Genomic DNA, 16,766 nt, shown 5'->3' on the forward strand with positions numbered 1-16,766 from the left:
TGCTCTGCACACAGTGAGCGCTCAATAAATACAATTGATTGATTGATTATTGTTGTATTGTCCTCTCCCAAGCGCTTAGTACAGCCCCCCAGCCCCCGCTCACGGTTAGCACTCAATAAATACGACTGAATGAACGTGTGAGCCTCTATTTTTTTTTTCCCCCAAGATCAAAAGGGGAGCTGCAGAGAAGGATGGGGCAGAGACATGCTCTTCCCACTAAGCCACACTGCTTTATTCTACTTCTTTTATTTTGTTAATATGTTTTGTTTTGTTCTCTGTCTCCCCCTTCTAGACTGTGAGCCCACTGTTGGGTAGGGACTGTCTCTATATGTTGCCAACTTGTACTTCCCAAGCACTTAGTACAGTGCTCCGCACACAGTAAGCGCTCAATAAATACGATTGATTGATTGATTGATTGTTGGGTAGGGACTGTCTCTATATGTTGCCAACTTGTACTTCCCAAGCGCTTAGTCCAGTGTTCTGCACACAATAAGCGCTCAATAAATACGATTGATTGATTGATTGTTGGGTAGGGGCTGTCTCTATATGTTGCCAACTTGGACTTCCCAAGCGCTTAGTCCAGTGCTCCGCACACAGTAAGCGCTCAATAAATACGATTGATTGATTGTTGGGTAGGGACTGTCTCTATATGTTGCCAACTTGGACTTCCCAAGCGCTTAGTCCAGTGCTCTGCACACAGTAAGCGCTCAATAAATATGATTGATTGATTGTTGGGTAGGGACTGTCTCTATATGTTGCCAACTTGGACTTCCCAAGCGCTTAGTCCAGTGCTCTGCACACAGTAAGCGCTCAATAAATACGATTGAATGAATAAACTGAAGACAGAGATGGAGGGGCGCAGAGACCAAAGAAGGGGAGTCTCCGAGAGAGATGGGGAGAGAAGAGCAGGGTGGAGCGGAGGAGGGAGGAGTCGGGGAAGGAGGCCGGAGAGAGGGAGAGAGGAGGAGGAGGAGGAGACCGGGGTTTGGGGGGGTGGGCGGGGGGGCCGGATAGGGGACGGAAGGAGGGAGACTAAAGGGCGGGGGGGTGTTGTTGAGGGAGCGGGACAAGAACTTCACTTCCTCCGCTCCGCTCGGCTCTGGGTGAGTGAGGACTGCTCCGTTATTCGGGTGGGGCTGGGGGGCGGGGGACCCCAAAGGGAAGGAGACCCTCCCTCCATCCACCCCCAACTCTCTTCCTGCCGCCCATTCCCGCCGCACTCTGGCTCGGGTGGGGACCCCCCAACTTCCCCCCAGCTGGGGACAGTGGGACAGGGCCCCCAGGAATCCAGACAGCTGCCACCCTCCCTCCAGGCCCACTCCCTTGGACCCAAATATCCTGTCCCAGGCAGGGAGGGGGCGGGGTGGGGGGTCTTCCCTGGAGACCCTGAGCTCCCAGGTGAGAACTGTGAGATCTCAGCTGAGTTTGAAGTCGGGGGACCCTGGGGGTGGGGACGGAGAGGCAGAGGGAGGGGAGGAGAGAGGATAGTGGGGGAGATGCATTGGTCCTTGCCCAGGGAAGAGGGGGGGATGCATGGTCCGTGCCCTCCTAGGGTGAGTCACCAACTGACTCACCCCCCACCCTCCCCACCCCACCCCATGGGTGAGTCATGGGCTCTCTGGGGGTCCGGAAGCTTGGGTCCCCGAGGAAAGTGGGGTGCTGGAGGAGGGCGAATGGAGGGGGCTGGAGCAGAGGACGCCTGGGGCCCCCGGAGGGTGGGGCAGGGAGTGGGACGCTAAGTCGGGACAGCTGGGCCCCTGGAGGGCGGGGGGTGGAGAGCTGGGGGCAGGATGCCTGCAGCCAACTTCTCCCACCCCTGCCGCCAAAACCCGGGAGAGGAGAGAGGTTTGGGGAACACGTGACTGGCAGCATCTGGTCCCCATTACACTCACCCTGGCCCGACCCCCAAGGCTGAGCCCTGGAGCCTCTGATTGATCAGTCGATGGATTGCTAGCCCCCAGAAATCCTGCTCCCCACTCTCCAGTTCTCCCCCAAACCCCCAGCTCCTGCTGTCCACCCGGACATCCGGCTCCCCTTCCTCAAGGGGTTCGGAGCCCCCTTTCTCCAACTCTCCCCTTCAGCTCCATCCCCTCTCAGGGACCCAGGCTCCCGGGCACCAAGGCCCAAACCTAGCTTGAGCCTTTTCCCTCCCCCTTAGCTCCACTCCAAAGCCACCATGTCGGTCCTCCTCTTGGTCGTCTCTGCCCTCCACGTTCTCATCCTCATCCTCCTCTTCATCGCCACGCTGGACAAGGTCAGACCTGGGGTGGGAAACTGGGGGACACCGGGAAGGACTGGGAGACAGGCTTTGGGGCGGGCGGGCCGGGACACCTTTTCACATTACTGAATCTTTTCCCCCCTGTTTCCATCCACTCTCTACCCAACTCCACCCTTCTCCCTCCCAGGCGCCAACATTCCCCAAATCTGCCCCTTCCATCTCACTTATCTCTGCCCCCCCATTCTTCATCATCTTTATCTTCACCCCCACCTCGTTCTTTCTGACTTCCTGTTCCATCTGATGATCTGGTATGTACCCCAGCCCTTAGCCATGATAAATGCTTAAATAAATACCATATCTAAATTAACTTGGGTTGGGCCTTCTCCTTTACTCCACTCCTTCTTTCCCATCACCCGGTCTCCGGTGATCCCGCCTCTTCATTCTGATTAGTGTTGGTGGGGGGGAGGATCAAAGGGGTAGAGTCAGTAGGGTGGGGGCCGTGGGCCGGTACGAATCACTTAAGGGTCAGAATGACCAGACGCGGGTGCTTTTCGGTTCTGCTCAGAAATGCTCGGGTCTTGTCGGAGATTTGGTATGAGAGAGGGGTGGGAGTCCTGCCCGCAAAAGCTGGTATATAATAATAATGATGGTAGTCGTTCAGCGCATACTATGTGTCAAGCACTGTTCTAAGCACTGGGATAGATACAAGCTAATCACGTTGGACACAGTCCCTGTCCCACGTGGGCCTCACCGTCTTTGTCCCCATTTTACAGATGAGGTAACTGAAGCATAGAGAAGTGAAGTGACTTGACCAAGGTCACACAGCAGACAAGTGGCGGAGTGTGGATTAGAACCCAGGTCCTTCTGACTCAGAGAAGGAGTCAGACTGACTCTGACAGAGTCAGACTTAGACTTAGAGTCTAACTAAGACTCTGACTTAGAGTCAGACTTCTGATTTAGAGAAGCAGCGTGGCTCAGTGGAAAAGAGCCCGGGCTTTGGAGTCAGAGGTCATGAGTTCAAATCCCAGCTCCACCACTTGTCAGCTGGGTGATTTTGGGCAAGTCACTTCACTTCTCTGGGCCTCAGTTCCCTCATCTGTAAAATGGGGATGAAGACTGTGAGCCCCCTGTGGGACAACCTGATCACCTTGTGACCTCCCCAGCGCTTAGAACAGTGCTTTGCACATAGTAAGCGCTTAGTAAACGCCATTATTATAAGCGCTCAGTACAGTGCTCTGCACACAGTAAGCGCTCAATAAATACGATTGATGATGACTCCTTCTGCTCTGTCTGCTAGGCCTCGCTGCTTCGATATATTTTAAGCACTTACCGTGTGCCAAATATTGTACCAAGTGCCGGACAGACACAAGATACTCAGGGGGCACACAGTATGGAGGCAAAGATGGCTTAGCCCCCTCGGCTGGAAGCCCAGGGTGGGGGCGACCCCTCAACCGCCCCCACGTCCTCTGACCCCCCTCTCCCCCTCCGCTGCAGGCATGGTGGACCCTCCCCGGTGGCCGGGAATCGGTCAACCTGTGGTATGACTGTGTGCAGAGCAACAATTCGCAAACCTGGGCCTGCAGCCACGTCAGTGACAACGGTGAGGCTGCTCCCAAGGGAGCGGGCGATAAGGCCTGACCCTTGGCAAGCAAGGGGTGGGCCTTAAAGCGGGGGGGTGGGGCTTGGAAGGCCACAGCTGTGGCTCAAACTGTGGTGGGAGGAGCAGGGCAGACCGAAGGTTGGGCTTCTGAGGCCTGGAGGATGAGGAACCCAGGAGCGGAGCTGGGAGACACCCTCTGACCTCTCATCCTTCTCCCTGCATCCTTCCAGACTGGCTGCGAGCAGTGCAGGCGTTGATGGTCCTGTCTTTGCTCTTTTGCTGTTTCTCCTTCATCCTCTTCATGTTCCAGCTCTACACCATGCGTCGGGGCGGCCTCTTCTACGCCACCGGTGTCTGCCAGCTGTGCACCAGTAAGGCTGGGGAGGGGGAGCCGTCGGGGTTCAGCATGGGGAGGGTGGGATTAGAAGTCCCTGGGGCTTGGGATGATCACCGGCTGCTGAGGCCCTGCCCAACCCTAGAGTGCTGTCTGGGAAAGCCGGCCTCAGGGCCTGCTGAGAGTTTTGGCCAGGCCTCTAGGGCTAATGAAGACCGGACAAAGATTCCCTTCGCTGTTCCCAGACGTGGGAGAGGGAGGGGGGAAAGAGGCCGGGGCTGGAAGGCAGGTTGCCTGGGTCCCAACACTGACGCAGCTCTTCTGTCCCACCCCCATCAGGCGTGGCGGTCTTCACCGGGGCCGTGATCTATGCTGTTCACGTGGAAGAGTTCCAGAAGGGCCGACCTCCCGGCGGCAGCTTTGGCTACTGCTTTGTCCTGGCCTGGGTGGCCTTCCCACTGGCCCTGGCCAGCGGGCTGATCTACATCCACCTGAGGAAGCGCGAATGACCGCCCCATGCCCCCAGTGCCCGTGTGTAATCAGGATTTGTATTTTCAGATTAAACTGCCCGGCCCATCGCTCTGTAACTAGCTCGCCCTCTTGTCCACTGTCCCATTCCTTCAGAGACCCCAGGTATGTCCTCCCTAACTTTTTCTTAAACCACGGCGTTTGTTAAGCGCTATGTGTCAAGCACCGTTCTAAGCGCAGGGGTAGATACAAGTTGAACGGGTCAAACACAGTCCCTGTCCCACAGGGGCTCACGGTCTCAGTGGGAGGGAGAACAGGCACTGAATCCCCACGTTTCAGATGAGGAAACTGAGGCACGGAGGTGTTGGGGGATTTTTAATGGTATTTGTTAAGCACTTACTCTGTGCCAGGCATTGAACTAAGCGGTGGACAGAAGTAATCAGGTTGGATAAGGTCCCTGTCCCACGTGGGGCTCACGATTCTTAATCCTCATTTTACAGGTGAGGGAACTGAGGCACAGAGAAGTTAAGTGACTTACCCAAATTCACACAGTAGGCACCTGGCAGAGCCAGGATTAGAACCCAGGTCCTCTGATTCCAAGGCCTGTGCTCTTTCCACTAGGCCATGCTGCTCTCACTTCCCATCATTCCAGTGACTCCCCCATTCTCCTCTCAGGGACCCCAGCACTTCGCCCCAGTGTGTGGATCCAAAGGCACCAGGTGGGCTACATCCCCTTCAGTTCCCAGGCCTGTCCCAAAATCCATCAACCTCTGGGGCCATTCAAGGTCCCTACGGCCAACTAAATCAGCCCTCCCTTAGCGCCCAGGGCCCTAAGCAGTGTGGCCTAGTGGAGAGAGCCCAGGTTTGGGAGTCAAAGGACCTGGGTTCTGATCCTAGCTCTGCCACTTGTCTGCTGTGTGATACTGAGCACATCACAACCTCTCTGTGCCTCAGTTTCCTCATCTGTGAGCCCACTGTTGGGTAGGGACTGTCTCTATATGTTGCCAATTTGTACTTCCCAAGCGCTTAGTACAGTGCTCTGCACATAGTAAGCGCCCAATAAATACGATTGATGATGATGATGATCTGTAAAATGAGGCTTAAATACCGGTTCTCCTATTTAGACTTTAAACCCCTTCGTGGGGCAGGGACTGTGTCCAACCTACTTATCTAGCCCAGTGCTTAGTACAGTGTTTGGCACACAGTGGAAACTCTGAGAAACAGCGGAGCCCAGAGGAAAGAACAGGGGCCTGAGTCAGAGGACCTGGTTTCTAATCCTGGCTCCGCCCCTTGTCTGCTGTGTGACTTGGAGCAAGTCACTTCACTTCTCTGTGCCTCAGTTCCCTCATCTGCAAAATTCAATCCCTGCTCTCCCTCCAACTTAGACTGCGAGACCCAGGTGGGATCCAATTATCTTGTATTTACCCCAGCACTTCGTACAGTGCTTGGCACATAACAGGTGCTTAAGTACCACAGTTATTATCATCACAGGAAGTATTTCCCAAATACCACAATTTCTACTATTAAGATGGACCTTGGGATTCGGATTGTGATATAAATATGACTTTATTAAGCTCCCTGAGGGAGTAACTCTGCGGCTATAAGAGGGTGTTGAGGGAGAGGGGTACCCCCTGCCCCCGCCAGAGGGTGGAGGTGCTGCAGCGACCCAAGCTTGGGGGTCATCAATATTGCACGAGGATGGGAGGGGAGAGCCGCGATGGAGACAGGAGAGGAAAGGGAGAAGATGAGGAGGATGGAGAAGAGGTAGCATATCTCCCCAAGAGTCCTACGGTGGCAGGCAATGGCAGGATAACCCCCAGGGTTTTTGGGGGGGCTGGGCACCAAGGCACTAGGAGGAAGTTGTTGGGGGAAGGAAGGTGCAGGGGCTGTAGGAGGGCTCCCCAGTTAAGGAGGAAGGGCTACGGGGTGGCCTTAGCGTTAGACGTCCTCCCCAAGGCGTCGGCATCCTGGGGAGGAGTGTCAGGGAAGGGGCTTCCTGGGTCCTGAGGCACAGAGAGAGGGAATGGGAATTCTGGAGGGTAGAGGAGCAAAGGAGCAGAGGAGAGGGGAGGGCCTGGGGTGGGTGGAGAGGTTCCTGGGCCAGGATGCACAGAGAAAAGGAATGGGAATTCTGGAGAGGGGAGGAACTGAGGAGAAGTGAGGGCCTGGGGTGGGTGGAGAGGAGTTCCCGGGCCAGGATGCACAAATGGACTGAGTTGCGGGTGAGGGGGAAGACTAGAGGTGAACTGGGAGTCCCCTGGGGTCCCTGGGTGTCAGTGTCCTTGGGGCAGATTCTGGGGAGAGCCCTCTGAGGCCTGGGAGGTGGGAGTGGCAGGGTCCAGATGGGTGTCCTGAGGGTTGGGGGCAAGAGGGAGGAGCTGGAGGAGATGGGGAGGAGCTGCGGGTGGGAGCTCCTGGGGGAGGGCGTGCAGATGGGAGATGGCCCGGGCTCCGTTGAAGCAGATGTCAAAGCCGCTGCGGGCCAGCAGCCAGTTCTCCACCTGCTTCTGGAGCCAGGGCGCTGCCTCTGGAGGTACAGGGCCACAGATGATAGATGTCAGAGAAGACTGAAGGGCCCCCCTTCCCACCTCACTCAACCCACCCAAGCCCTCCACTCTCCCCTGCCACAACCGGAAGCAGAGACCAGAATGCCCACACCCAGCCCTGGGGGCAGCCAGCAGCAGGACAGGGTCCACCCGGACACTGGGGTAACCCTCCCTCCCTCTTCCTGGGAGCTAAACAACTTGAGAGACGGAATTCCTGGGATTCAAAATCTGGGAGCCTGAGAGACGGGCACTGGGAGCGACCTGCATCCCCCTGTGCAAGCCCCAACCCTAGAAGTTTGGGGGGCAGCAGCCCTGTGCTTCAAGGCAGGGGGCCCAGCTGCAGCATAGTGGAGTGGGGATGGACTAGACAGGAGGGGGAGGGGGGCAGGGTGCCTAGCTGCCGCACTGGTTATTCTGCCTCCTAGAAACATTCTGACACTGCCCTAGGCCCTCCTCATGGCAGGGGTGTGGAGAAGATTAGCAAACCTCCAGAGATCCCCAGTACCTACGAGGCAAAACCTAGGGGTGGGCCCTGAGGGTCTCGGGGGTGGGGAGAGCAGGATCCGGATAAGTGCCTGGTGTCCAGAAGATTGTGGCGGGGAGGGAGGAGGAGCCCCAGATAGGTCACTCTACCCTCTTCTCAGGCCCCAGGTGTCCAATCTCCCCTCGTTCTCCAGCTGTCCCATGGTGGGGTCACTGTTCAATGTACCGTGACTGGCGTGGTGGGCGGGGAGGGCAAGGAGGGGGTGGGGTCCCTACCTTCGGGGGGCCCAGGTTCTCGGCGCCCTAGGAAGCTGTGCGCCAACAGGGCCTCCTTGGCATGCTCCTCCTGTGCCCGCAGCGCCAGGGCACTCAGCAGCTCCGAGTTGTTGGACGTGCTGCGGAAGTACAGCATGTGGGCCAACTCCAGGGCCTGCCGGTTCCGCCGCTGTTCGAACATCTATGGAAGAGGGGGTGGGGTCAGAGATCCGGGGGGACCCCCTCCCCACAGCTCTTCAGGTCCCGGGGGGGACTCTTCACCCTTCCCGGTACCCAGGCACCTGATTCTCCCACCCTGCGGCATCCCCACGTCAGCCTCCGATCCTCCCCTGAGCTCTGGAACGGAGAAGCGGTGTGGCTCAGTGGCAAGAGCCCGGGCTTTGGAGTCATCATCATCATCATCATCAACCGTATTTATTGAGCGCTTACTGTCAGAGTTCAAATCCCGGCTCCACCAACTGTCAGCTGTGTGACTTTGGGCAAGTCACTTAACTTCTCTGGGCCTCAGTTACCTCATCTAGAAAATGGGGACTAAGACTGTGAGCCCCCCGTGGGACAACCTGATCACTTTGTAACCTCCCCAGCGCTTAGAACAGTGCTTTGCACATAGTAAGCGCTTAATAAATGCCATCATTATTATTATTATTATATTATATAATAATAGTGGCATTTGTGAAGCCCTTATTATGTACCAGGCACTGTTCTAAGTCTGGGGAAAATACAAGATAATCAGGTTGGACACAGTCCCTGTCAAACGTAGTGCTCACAGTCGAATCCTGGGTCTGCCACTTGTCTGCTGTGGGGCCTTGGGCGTGTCACTTCATCGTAATAATAATAATTATGGTATTCGTTAAGCACTTACTTTATGCTGGCTAAGTGCTGGGGTGGATTCAGTCTTTTAGACTGTAAGCCCACTGTTGGGTAGGGACTGTCTCTATATGTTGCCAACTTGTACTTCCCAAGCGCTTAGTACAGTGCTCTGGACACAGTAAGCGCTCAATAAATACGACTGATGATGATTCAAGCAAATCAGGTTGGATACGGTACCGGCCCTACATGGGGCTCACAATCTCCACCCCCATTTTATAGATGAGGTCACTGAGGCCCAGAGAAGTGAAGTGACTTGCCCAAGGTCACACAGTAGACAAGTGACGGAGCCAGGATTAGAACCCATGGCCTTCTGACTTCCAGGCCTTCTAAGAGACCTGTGGGGAGCAGGCTGGAGTCTCCCCCTCTGGACTTTATTTATTTATTTTATTTGTACATATCTATTCTATTTATTTTATTTTGTTAGTACATTTGGTTTTGTTCTCTGTCTCCCCCTTTTAGACTGTGAGCCCACTGTTGGGTAGGGACTGTATCTATATGTTGCCAATTTGTACTTCCCAAGCGCTTAGTACAGTGCTCTGCACATAGTAAGCGCTCAATAAATACGATTGATGATGATGGACTGTAAGCTCGCTGTGGGCAGGGAATATGTCCGCTTATTATATTCTCCCTAGCGCTTAGTACAGCGGTCTGCACACAGTAAGCGCTCAATCAATCAATCAATCGTATTTATTTAGCGCTTACTATGTGCAGAGCACTGTACTAAGCACTTAGCACTGTATTAGCTCAATAAATACAATTGAATGAACGGAGCCCTGAGGGAGGCTGGGGGCGGCTGGGGGGGCAGGAAGGGGCGCGGGGCGGGCGGAAGAGCTCACCTTCGAGGCTCGGACGCTCATGAACCCGGCGAAGAGGAGCAGGAGGAGGGAGGAGGCGATTTTGAGGTCGGACAGGACCACCATGCCGACGTTGACGAAGATGGCCAGGCCGCTGACCAGCAAGGTGCCGTGGAGCAGGGCGCGCTGCAGGAAGGGCATCCGCACCTTCAGCTCGGGCAACAGCTGCTCCAGCCCCTCCAGCGGCGTGTCCTTAAAGCTCTTCAGCACCATGTGTCCTTTCCGGGTTCGGGCCGCCACCACCACCCGTTTAAAGTACCGCCTGGACGGAGGTCGGAGAGGAGGTTAGGGATGGGAGGGGGCGATACCGAACCCCAGGACCCCCCCACAGACACCCAAAGTCCACCCCTGCTCCCCCGATTAGTCCCACCTACCTCTCTCATGCTGCAGCCCACGACAGTCTGGAGAGCGAGGGCTAAAATGCCATCGTTCATTCAATCATTTATTGACCCCTCACTACTGCAGAGCACTGTACTAAGCGCTTGGGAGAGTACAATACAACAATAAGCAGACACAGTCCCTGTCCACAGGGATATAATAATCATGGTATCTGTTAAGTGCTGACTACATGCCGGGCACTGAACTGAGCGCTGGATACAAGCAAATCGGGTTGGACGCGGTCCCTGCCCCACACAGGGCTCACGGTTTCAAGCCCCATTTTACAGACGAGGTAGCTGAGGCACAGAGAAGTGAAGCGACTTGCCCCAAGTCACACAGCAGACAAGTGACTGAGCCAGGATTAGGACCCGTAAAGCGGGAGGGAGTTCCAGGCCAGAGGGAACTTGGGCCGGGGGTCAAATCCATCCTAGTGGGGCACTCTCCCATCTCACCTCTCGGCAGGGGGGGATTTGGTGAAGAAGCCACGCTTCGACCCCACGCTGGACTTCAGCGGGAGCTGCCCGACCCTTTGGCCCAGGGCCCAGAACTGCATGTAGACATACTGGTCCAGGCTGATATTCACCTGGGGTGGGCAGGGGAGATGGCAGCTGTTTGGGGGGTAGAGTAGGTCACCGCCACTGCTCCTGCCTCAAGTTTCCAAAGACCCCAGTGTCCCTTGAACCCCAACTCCCGTCAATCCCGGTGGCTCCTGGATACGGCCCTACGGGCTGGAGGGAACGCTAATTTTTTACATCTCCTAGATGAAGTGGGTCCAGGAGGGTCTCTTCCCGGGGCCCTTCTTCGGCAGTCGGGTGTTTCACGCTCTCCGGCTCCCACGGTCCTCCTCTAGATCGGGGGGCCGGCCACCCCAGGGGCTACTGGGTGGTGTAATCCCCCGGTTAGTTGGGCCAGCTCGTACCTGGACCTCATCCTGAGGGTGGTGGACGACGAGGGCGTAGGCCACGGCATCCTCCGACAACGGGGAGAAGTTGGCCTGGGCCAGCAGCGGCTCTAGCTCCCGCAAGACCTCCTGCTCGTTGGCCAACCGCTGGAGGTCCGTTAGCGATGGTTCCCCCAGGGTTTCTCGATCGGGGTTAATGGGACCGTACAGAGTCTGGGAGGGTGGGGAAGGGGAGGAGGAAGAGGGAAGCAGGGGTCAGGCATAATTAGGCACGCTTCGGGCCCCAGGCCACTTTCTCAGCAATGCCGACTCTAACGTACTGTATTCCCCCAAGCACTGAAGCAGCTTGGCTCAGGGGGAAGAGCCCGGGCTTTGGAGTCGGAGGTCACGGGTTCAAATCTCGGCTCCGCCAACTGCCAGCTGTGTGACTTTGGGCAAGTCTGTGTGCCTCAGTGACCTCATCTGTAAAATGGGGAGGAAGACTGTGAGCCCCACGTGGGACAACCTGATCACCTTGTAACCTCCCCAGCCCTTAGAACAGTGCTTTGCACATAGTAAGCGCTTAATAAATGCTATCATTATTATTAGCATTATCCAATAAGGTTTCAAGCAACACCTCAGTCGGTGTGCCTCTTTGCCACCCAACTGGGTGGCAAACTGGGCCTATCCTTAATAATAATGTTGGTATTTGTTAAGCGCTTACTATGTGCCAAGCACTGTTCTAAGCGCTGGGGTGGATACAAGGTCATCAGGTTGTCCTACATGGGGCTCACAGTCTTAATCCCCATTTTCCAGATGAGGGAACTGAGGCCCAGAGAAGTTAAGTGACTTGTCCAAAGTCACACAGCTGACAAGCGGTGGAGCTGGGATTAGAACCCATGACCTCTGACTCCCAAGCCCGGGCTCTTTCCACTGAGCCACGCTGCTTCCCTACCCTTGGCTCTGTGCCTGCTCCGGCCAGCAGGGCTGTTACGGGCACCAGAGGTAGTAATAATAGTGATATCTAATAATAATAATAATACTTGCGGTATTTGTTGTCAAGCATTGTACTAAGCACCAGGATGGAAACAAGCAAATCGGGTTGGACACAGTCCCTATCCAACATGGAGCTCGTAGTCTCAAACCTCATTTTGCAGGTGAGGTAACTGAGGCCCAGAGAAGTTAAGTGACTTGCCCAGGGTCACACAGCAGACAAGTGGCACAGCCGGGATTAGAACCCATGACCTTCTGACATCCAGGCCACCCTGCTTCTCACGGTAAATGCTGAAAGAGTAAATCCAGAACTACATCCGCACAGAGACGCATATTTATGTAACTGGAACTCTGTTCCCCCATCTGTCCCCTTCACTGCTGGCCCAATCCCTCAATTCTCTTGCCACCTCCCCTAATCCCAACCCATCCTTCCTGCCTTTCACGGCTTCCTTGAGTGCCCACAACCCCATAGCCCATCGCCTGTTTCTCCCTCCCCATTACTCTCGGGGTGCTCCGGCAGGGGTACGGATTCACAGGAAGCCAGGAAAGGGGAAATGGAGACTAGGAACTGAGGAAGAGGAGGAGGAAGTCTGGGCCTTCTCCAGCCCCCGTAACCTGGATTAGCCCCGCTCCAGCCCCACAGCACTTACGTCCATACCTATAATGTATTTATTTCTATTAATGTCTGCCTCCCCCTTTAGACTGTAAACTCATTGTGGGCAGGTAATGTGTCTGTTATACTGTACTCTCTCAAGTGCTTAGTACAGAAGGATTTGGGTTCTAATTCCACCTCCACCACTTGTGTGCTGCGTGACCTTGGGCAAATCACTTAACTTCTCTGTGCCTCAGTTACCTCATCTGGAAAATGGGGATTAAATCGTCCTCCCTCTGATTTAGACTGGGGCCCCACGGGGCAGGGACTGCGTCCAGTTTATCTTGTATCTACCCCAGGGTTTAGTCCGGGGCCTGGCACAATAATAATAATAATAATGATAGCATTTATTAAGCGCTTACTATGTGCAAAGCACTGTTCTAAGTGCTGGGGAGGTTACAAGGTGATGAGGTTGTCCCATGGAGGGCTCACAGTCTTAATCCCCATTTTACAGATGAGGGAACTGAGGCACAGAGAAGTGAAGTGACTTGCCCAAAGTCACACAGCTGACACAAGAAAGCGTTTAAGATCATTAGAGTCCACGCGGCCTCCCGTCTATGCAAACCTGTTTAAAACAGAAAACTATGGGACAGAGGGCAAGGAAAATCACCCATCCCTCTCCCCTTGTTCGTGAAGGCCTGCGCCCCTCCTCCCTTTACCTGAAGCTGGGTGAGGATGAGGTGATAGTGGTACAAGATGCAGGAGTCCACATGCGTCGCGAATGCCAGGAGATCAGCTTTTTCCGCGGGGGTGGTATGAAACTCCTGTGCACGGAGGTCAAGAGGGAAAAGCTAGGAAACTGAGGCAAGGGGGAGGAAACAAAGTCCAGAAGCCATGGCAACCAATCCTGCTTAAAATCCATTCCTTCAAACTGGAGTGGGAGACACTGAACCAAAATCTTCTCCAAAGTTTGAAGGAGGGTGCACTAGAATTTTCACCCTTTATCATCAATCGTATTTATTGAGTGCTTACTGTGTGCAGAGCACTGTACTAAGCGTTTGGAAAGTACAAATTGGCAACATATAGAGACAGTCCCTGCCCAACAGTGGGCTCACAGTCTAAAAGGGGGAGACAGAGAACAAAACCAAACATACTAACAAAATAAAATAAATAGAATAGATATGTACAAGTAAAATAAATAGAGTAATAAATATGTACAAACATATATACATATATACAGGTGCTGTGGGGAAGGGAAGGAGGTAAGATGCGGGGGATGGAGAGGGGGACGAGGGGGAGAGGAGGGAAGGGGCTCAGTCTGGGAAGGCCTCCTGGAGGAGGAGGCCTTTATTCACCCCTTCCCTCAGCCCCATAGCACTTTTGTACATATCCGTAATGGAATGCAATCCGTCTGTCTCCCCCTCTAAATTGGAAGTTCACTGTGGGCAGGGAACGTGTATATGATCTCTGTTATAGTGTACTCACCCAAGCGCTTAGTACAGTGCTCCGCACACAGTAAGCGCTCAATAAAGACAATTGATTCACTGAAGGTGATGACGCAGCGTAGCTCAGTGGAAAGAGCACGGGCTTTGGAGTCAGAGGTCATGGGTTCAAATACCGGCTCCGCCAACTGTCAGCTGTGTGACTTTGGGCAAGTCACTTATCTTCTCTGTGCCTCAGTTACCTCATCTGTAAAATGGGGATTAAAACTGTGAGCCCCCGTGGGACAATCTGCTCACCTTGTAACCTCCCCAGCGCTTAGAACAGTGCTTTGCACATAGTAAGTGCTTAACAAATACCATCATTATTATTATTAGCTCCCTCTAGCTTTCCAGCAACCCATCAGCCGATTAAAATTCCTATCCTGGGACAGCCATCTCTTGTAGCAGGGAGAATTGATGTCACAGAAGCTCAGAGGAGCCGTGGTCCAGGAACAATTCCTACTCCCAAAGCCTCCAGAAGGTATTCATTCATTTGCTCAATTCATTCAATCGTATTTACTGAGCATTTACTCTGTGTAGAGTACTAAACTAAACACTTGGGGGACTACAAAATTCATTCATTCATTCAATCGTATTTATTGAGCGCTTACTGTGTGCAGAGCACTGTACTAAGCACTTGGGAAGTACAAGTCGGCAACAGATAGAGACGGTCCCTACCCAACAACGGGCTCACAATCTACAAGGCCAACTGTCAACTGTGTGACTTTGGACAAGTCACTTAACTTCTCTGTGCCTCAGTTCCCTCATCTAAAAAATGGGGATGAAGACTGTGAGCCCCCTGTGGGACAATCTGATCACCTTGTAACCTCCCCAACACTTAGAACAGTGCTTTGCACTTAGTAAGCACCTAGTAAACGCCATCACTATTATTACAACAGGGAGACAGGCAACAAAACATATAGACAGGTATAGAATAGTAAATATGTACAAGGAAAATAAGAGTAATAAATCTGTACAAATATATACGTGTTGTAGGGAGGGGAAGGAGGTAGGGTTGGGGGGATGGGGAGGAGGAGAGGAAAAAGGGGGCTCAATCTGGGACGGCCTCCTGGAGGAGGTGAGCTCTCAGTAGGGCTTTGAAGGGAGGAAGAGAGCTAGCTTGGCGGATGTGCGAAGGGAGGGCATTCCAGGCCAGGGGTCGATGGCAGGTCAGGCGAGAATGAGGTACAGTGAGGAGGTTAGTGGCAGAGGAGCAGAGGGTGAGGGCTGGGCTGGAGAAGGAGAGAAGGGAGGTGAGGTAGGAGGGGGCAAGGTGATGGAGACCCTTGAAGCCGAGAATGAGGAGTTTTTGCTTGATTCGTAGGTTGACAGGCAGCCACTGGAGATTTTTGAGGAGGGGAGTAACATGCCCAGAGCGTTTCTGCACAAAGATAATCCGGGCAGCAGAGTGAAGAACAGACTGAAGTGGGGAGAGACAGGAAGATGGGATATCAGAGAGGAGACTGATGCAGTAATCCAGTCGGGATAGGATGAGAGACTGAACCGGCAGGGTTGCGGTTGGGATGGAGAGGAAAGGGCGGATCTTGGCAATGTTGTGGAGGTGAGACCGGATGTGTGGGGTGAACGAGAGAGCGGAGTCGAGGATGACACCAAGGTTGTGGGCTTGTGAGACGGGAAGGATGGTAGTGCCGTCTACAGTGTTGGGAAAGTCAGGGAGAGGGCAGGGTTTGGGAGGGAAGATGAGGAGTTCGGTCTTGGACATATTGAGTTTTAGATGGCAGGCAGACATCCAGATGGAGATGTCTTGAAGGTAGCCCCGCCCACAACAAGTTTACAGTCTAGAGGGGGAGACAGACATTAATAGAAGTATATGGTAAATTGGGAATGGAGGCAGGGATGGAGGAAGACGCTATCCCGGTACCTGCTGGAGAAGTTGCAGCAGCTGGTCCTTTGAGAAGGGGATGAAGCGTTCTCGGTACTGTTGGGCCCAGTCCCGGGGCTCGGTCGGATTCCACATTCTCCGGTATTCACCCATCTTAGAGGCCAGGGAGGAGAGGGGCCGGAAGGGTGGGGTGCATCCGCGGCCACCCGGTCCCCAGGTGGCCCGGGCCACCCGGAGCCAGCAAGGCCCCGGGAGCCTGTGGAGGACGGAGGAGAGGATGAATCGGCTGGTACCACCCAATCCCCAGAAGCCTCGTCATTACGGGGTCAGGGTGGTATGGCCAAAGCTTAAGAGGGCCAGGGCCCTAGTGCTTACCACGTAACAAGTTTGGCAAGACTAGGCTGTGGAGCGAGGGTCAAAGGTCATAGCAGTTTTCCAAATCTTGGGAGCCCAGAAATTGGGGTGACCCTCCCCTGTGGGCCTCACCCCAATGATGCCATTACCCATTCGTTCCCATGTGGCCCAGTTGGCATCACTAGGCTGGGGTCAAAGGTCATCACGTTATCACTGGAAGCCAGTGCTGCTCCCCAGAAGGAAAGCTGATTCTCCAGGGGATACGGGGCGGGTTCGGCATCGGGTTTCCCGGGAACCCACCCCTAAATCCTACATCACAGGACCTCAGGGGTGGGGACCAAGCCCGCTCACCTCAGCCAGGGCTGCCCTGACATTGAGAACCTCCTGCGCATGCGCAAGCGGCCCACAAAGCCCCGAGCTTCAGCCTTTCCAGAGACGCATGGCGGGAACGGGCTTCTCCGCTAGGCCGTCCCTTTTGCGCATGCGTGAAAGAGATCGGGCGCCGCCCTGCCGGAGGCGCATGCGTTGTACTTAAGCCCCCCCACCCTTTTTTTCCGTGCGTCACTCACATCACGCGCATGCGCGTCCTTCTTCTC

At 54.5% G+C, this 16,766-nt stretch overlaps 2 protein-coding genes across 3 annotated transcripts; one reads left to right on the plus strand and one right to left on the minus strand.

Moving 5' to 3' along the window:
- The first annotated feature begins 1,042 nt into the window (after nt 1–1,042).
- On the plus strand, nt 1,043–4,742 carry EMP3 (epithelial membrane protein 3). The gene is made up of 5 exons (XM_038753012.1): nt 1,043–1,103; nt 2,159–2,254; nt 3,713–3,818; nt 4,049–4,189; nt 4,492–4,742. The coding sequence occupies exons 2-5, from the start codon at nt 2,177–2,179 to the stop codon at nt 4,659–4,661; spliced, it is 495 nt and encodes a 164-aa protein (XP_038608940.1). The 5' UTR covers nt 1,043–1,103; nt 2,159–2,176; the 3' UTR covers nt 4,662–4,742.
- A 1,425-nt stretch (nt 4,743–6,167) lies between these two features.
- TMEM143 (transmembrane protein 143) lies at nt 6,168–16,604 on the minus strand. 2 transcript variants are annotated; one of them, XM_038752508.1, is made up of 8 exons: nt 16,522–16,604; nt 15,856–16,072; nt 13,212–13,316; nt 10,947–11,141; nt 10,480–10,610; nt 9,632–9,911; nt 7,926–8,106; nt 6,168–7,147 (listed from the first exon to the last, which is right to left on the minus strand). In XM_038752508.1, exons 1-8 carry the CDS (start codon nt 16,560–16,562, stop codon nt 6,894–6,896), a joined length of 1,404 nt encoding a protein of 467 aa, XP_038608436.1. In that variant the 5' UTR covers nt 16,563–16,604; the 3' UTR covers nt 6,168–6,893. The 2 variants fall into 2 exon arrangements, with proteins under 2 accessions (XP_038608436.1, XP_038608437.1); XM_038752509.1 differs by lacking the exon at nt 16,522–16,604 and adding an exon at nt 16,320–16,449.
- Between the last annotated feature and the right edge of the window lie 162 nt (nt 16,605–16,766).

Source organism: Tachyglossus aculeatus, chromosome 10 (genome assembly GCF_015852505.1).
Source record: "Tachyglossus aculeatus isolate mTacAcu1 chromosome 10, mTacAcu1.pri, whole genome shotgun sequence".
NCBI classification, from domain to species: Eukaryota; Metazoa; Chordata; class Mammalia; order Monotremata; family Tachyglossidae; genus Tachyglossus; species Tachyglossus aculeatus.

Coding starts and splice junctions, on each gene's coding strand:
- EMP3 (XM_038753012.1), top strand. CDS start 2,177: ATGTCGGTCCTCCTCTTGGTCGTCTCTGCCCTCCACGTTCTCATCCTC. Junction 3,819..4,048: donor CAGCCACGTCAGTGACAACG/GTGAGGCTGCTC, acceptor GCATCCTTCCAG/ACTGGCTGCGAGCAGTGCAG. Junction 4,190..4,491: donor TGTCTGCCAGCTGTGCACCA/GTAAGGCTGGGG, acceptor CACCCCCATCAG/GCGTGGCGGTCTTCACCGGG.
- TMEM143 (XM_038752508.1), bottom strand. CDS start 16,562: ATGCGCAGGAGGTTCTCAATGTCAGGGCAGCCCTGGCTGAG. Junction 9,912..10,479: donor AAATCCCCCCCTGCCGAGAG/GTGAGATGGGAG, acceptor ACCTCCGTCCAG/GCGGTACTTTAAACGGGTGG. Junction 7,148..7,925: donor AGAACCTGGGCCCCCCGAAG/GTAGGGACCCCA, acceptor CTGTACCTCCAG/AGGCAGCGCCCTGGCTCCAG.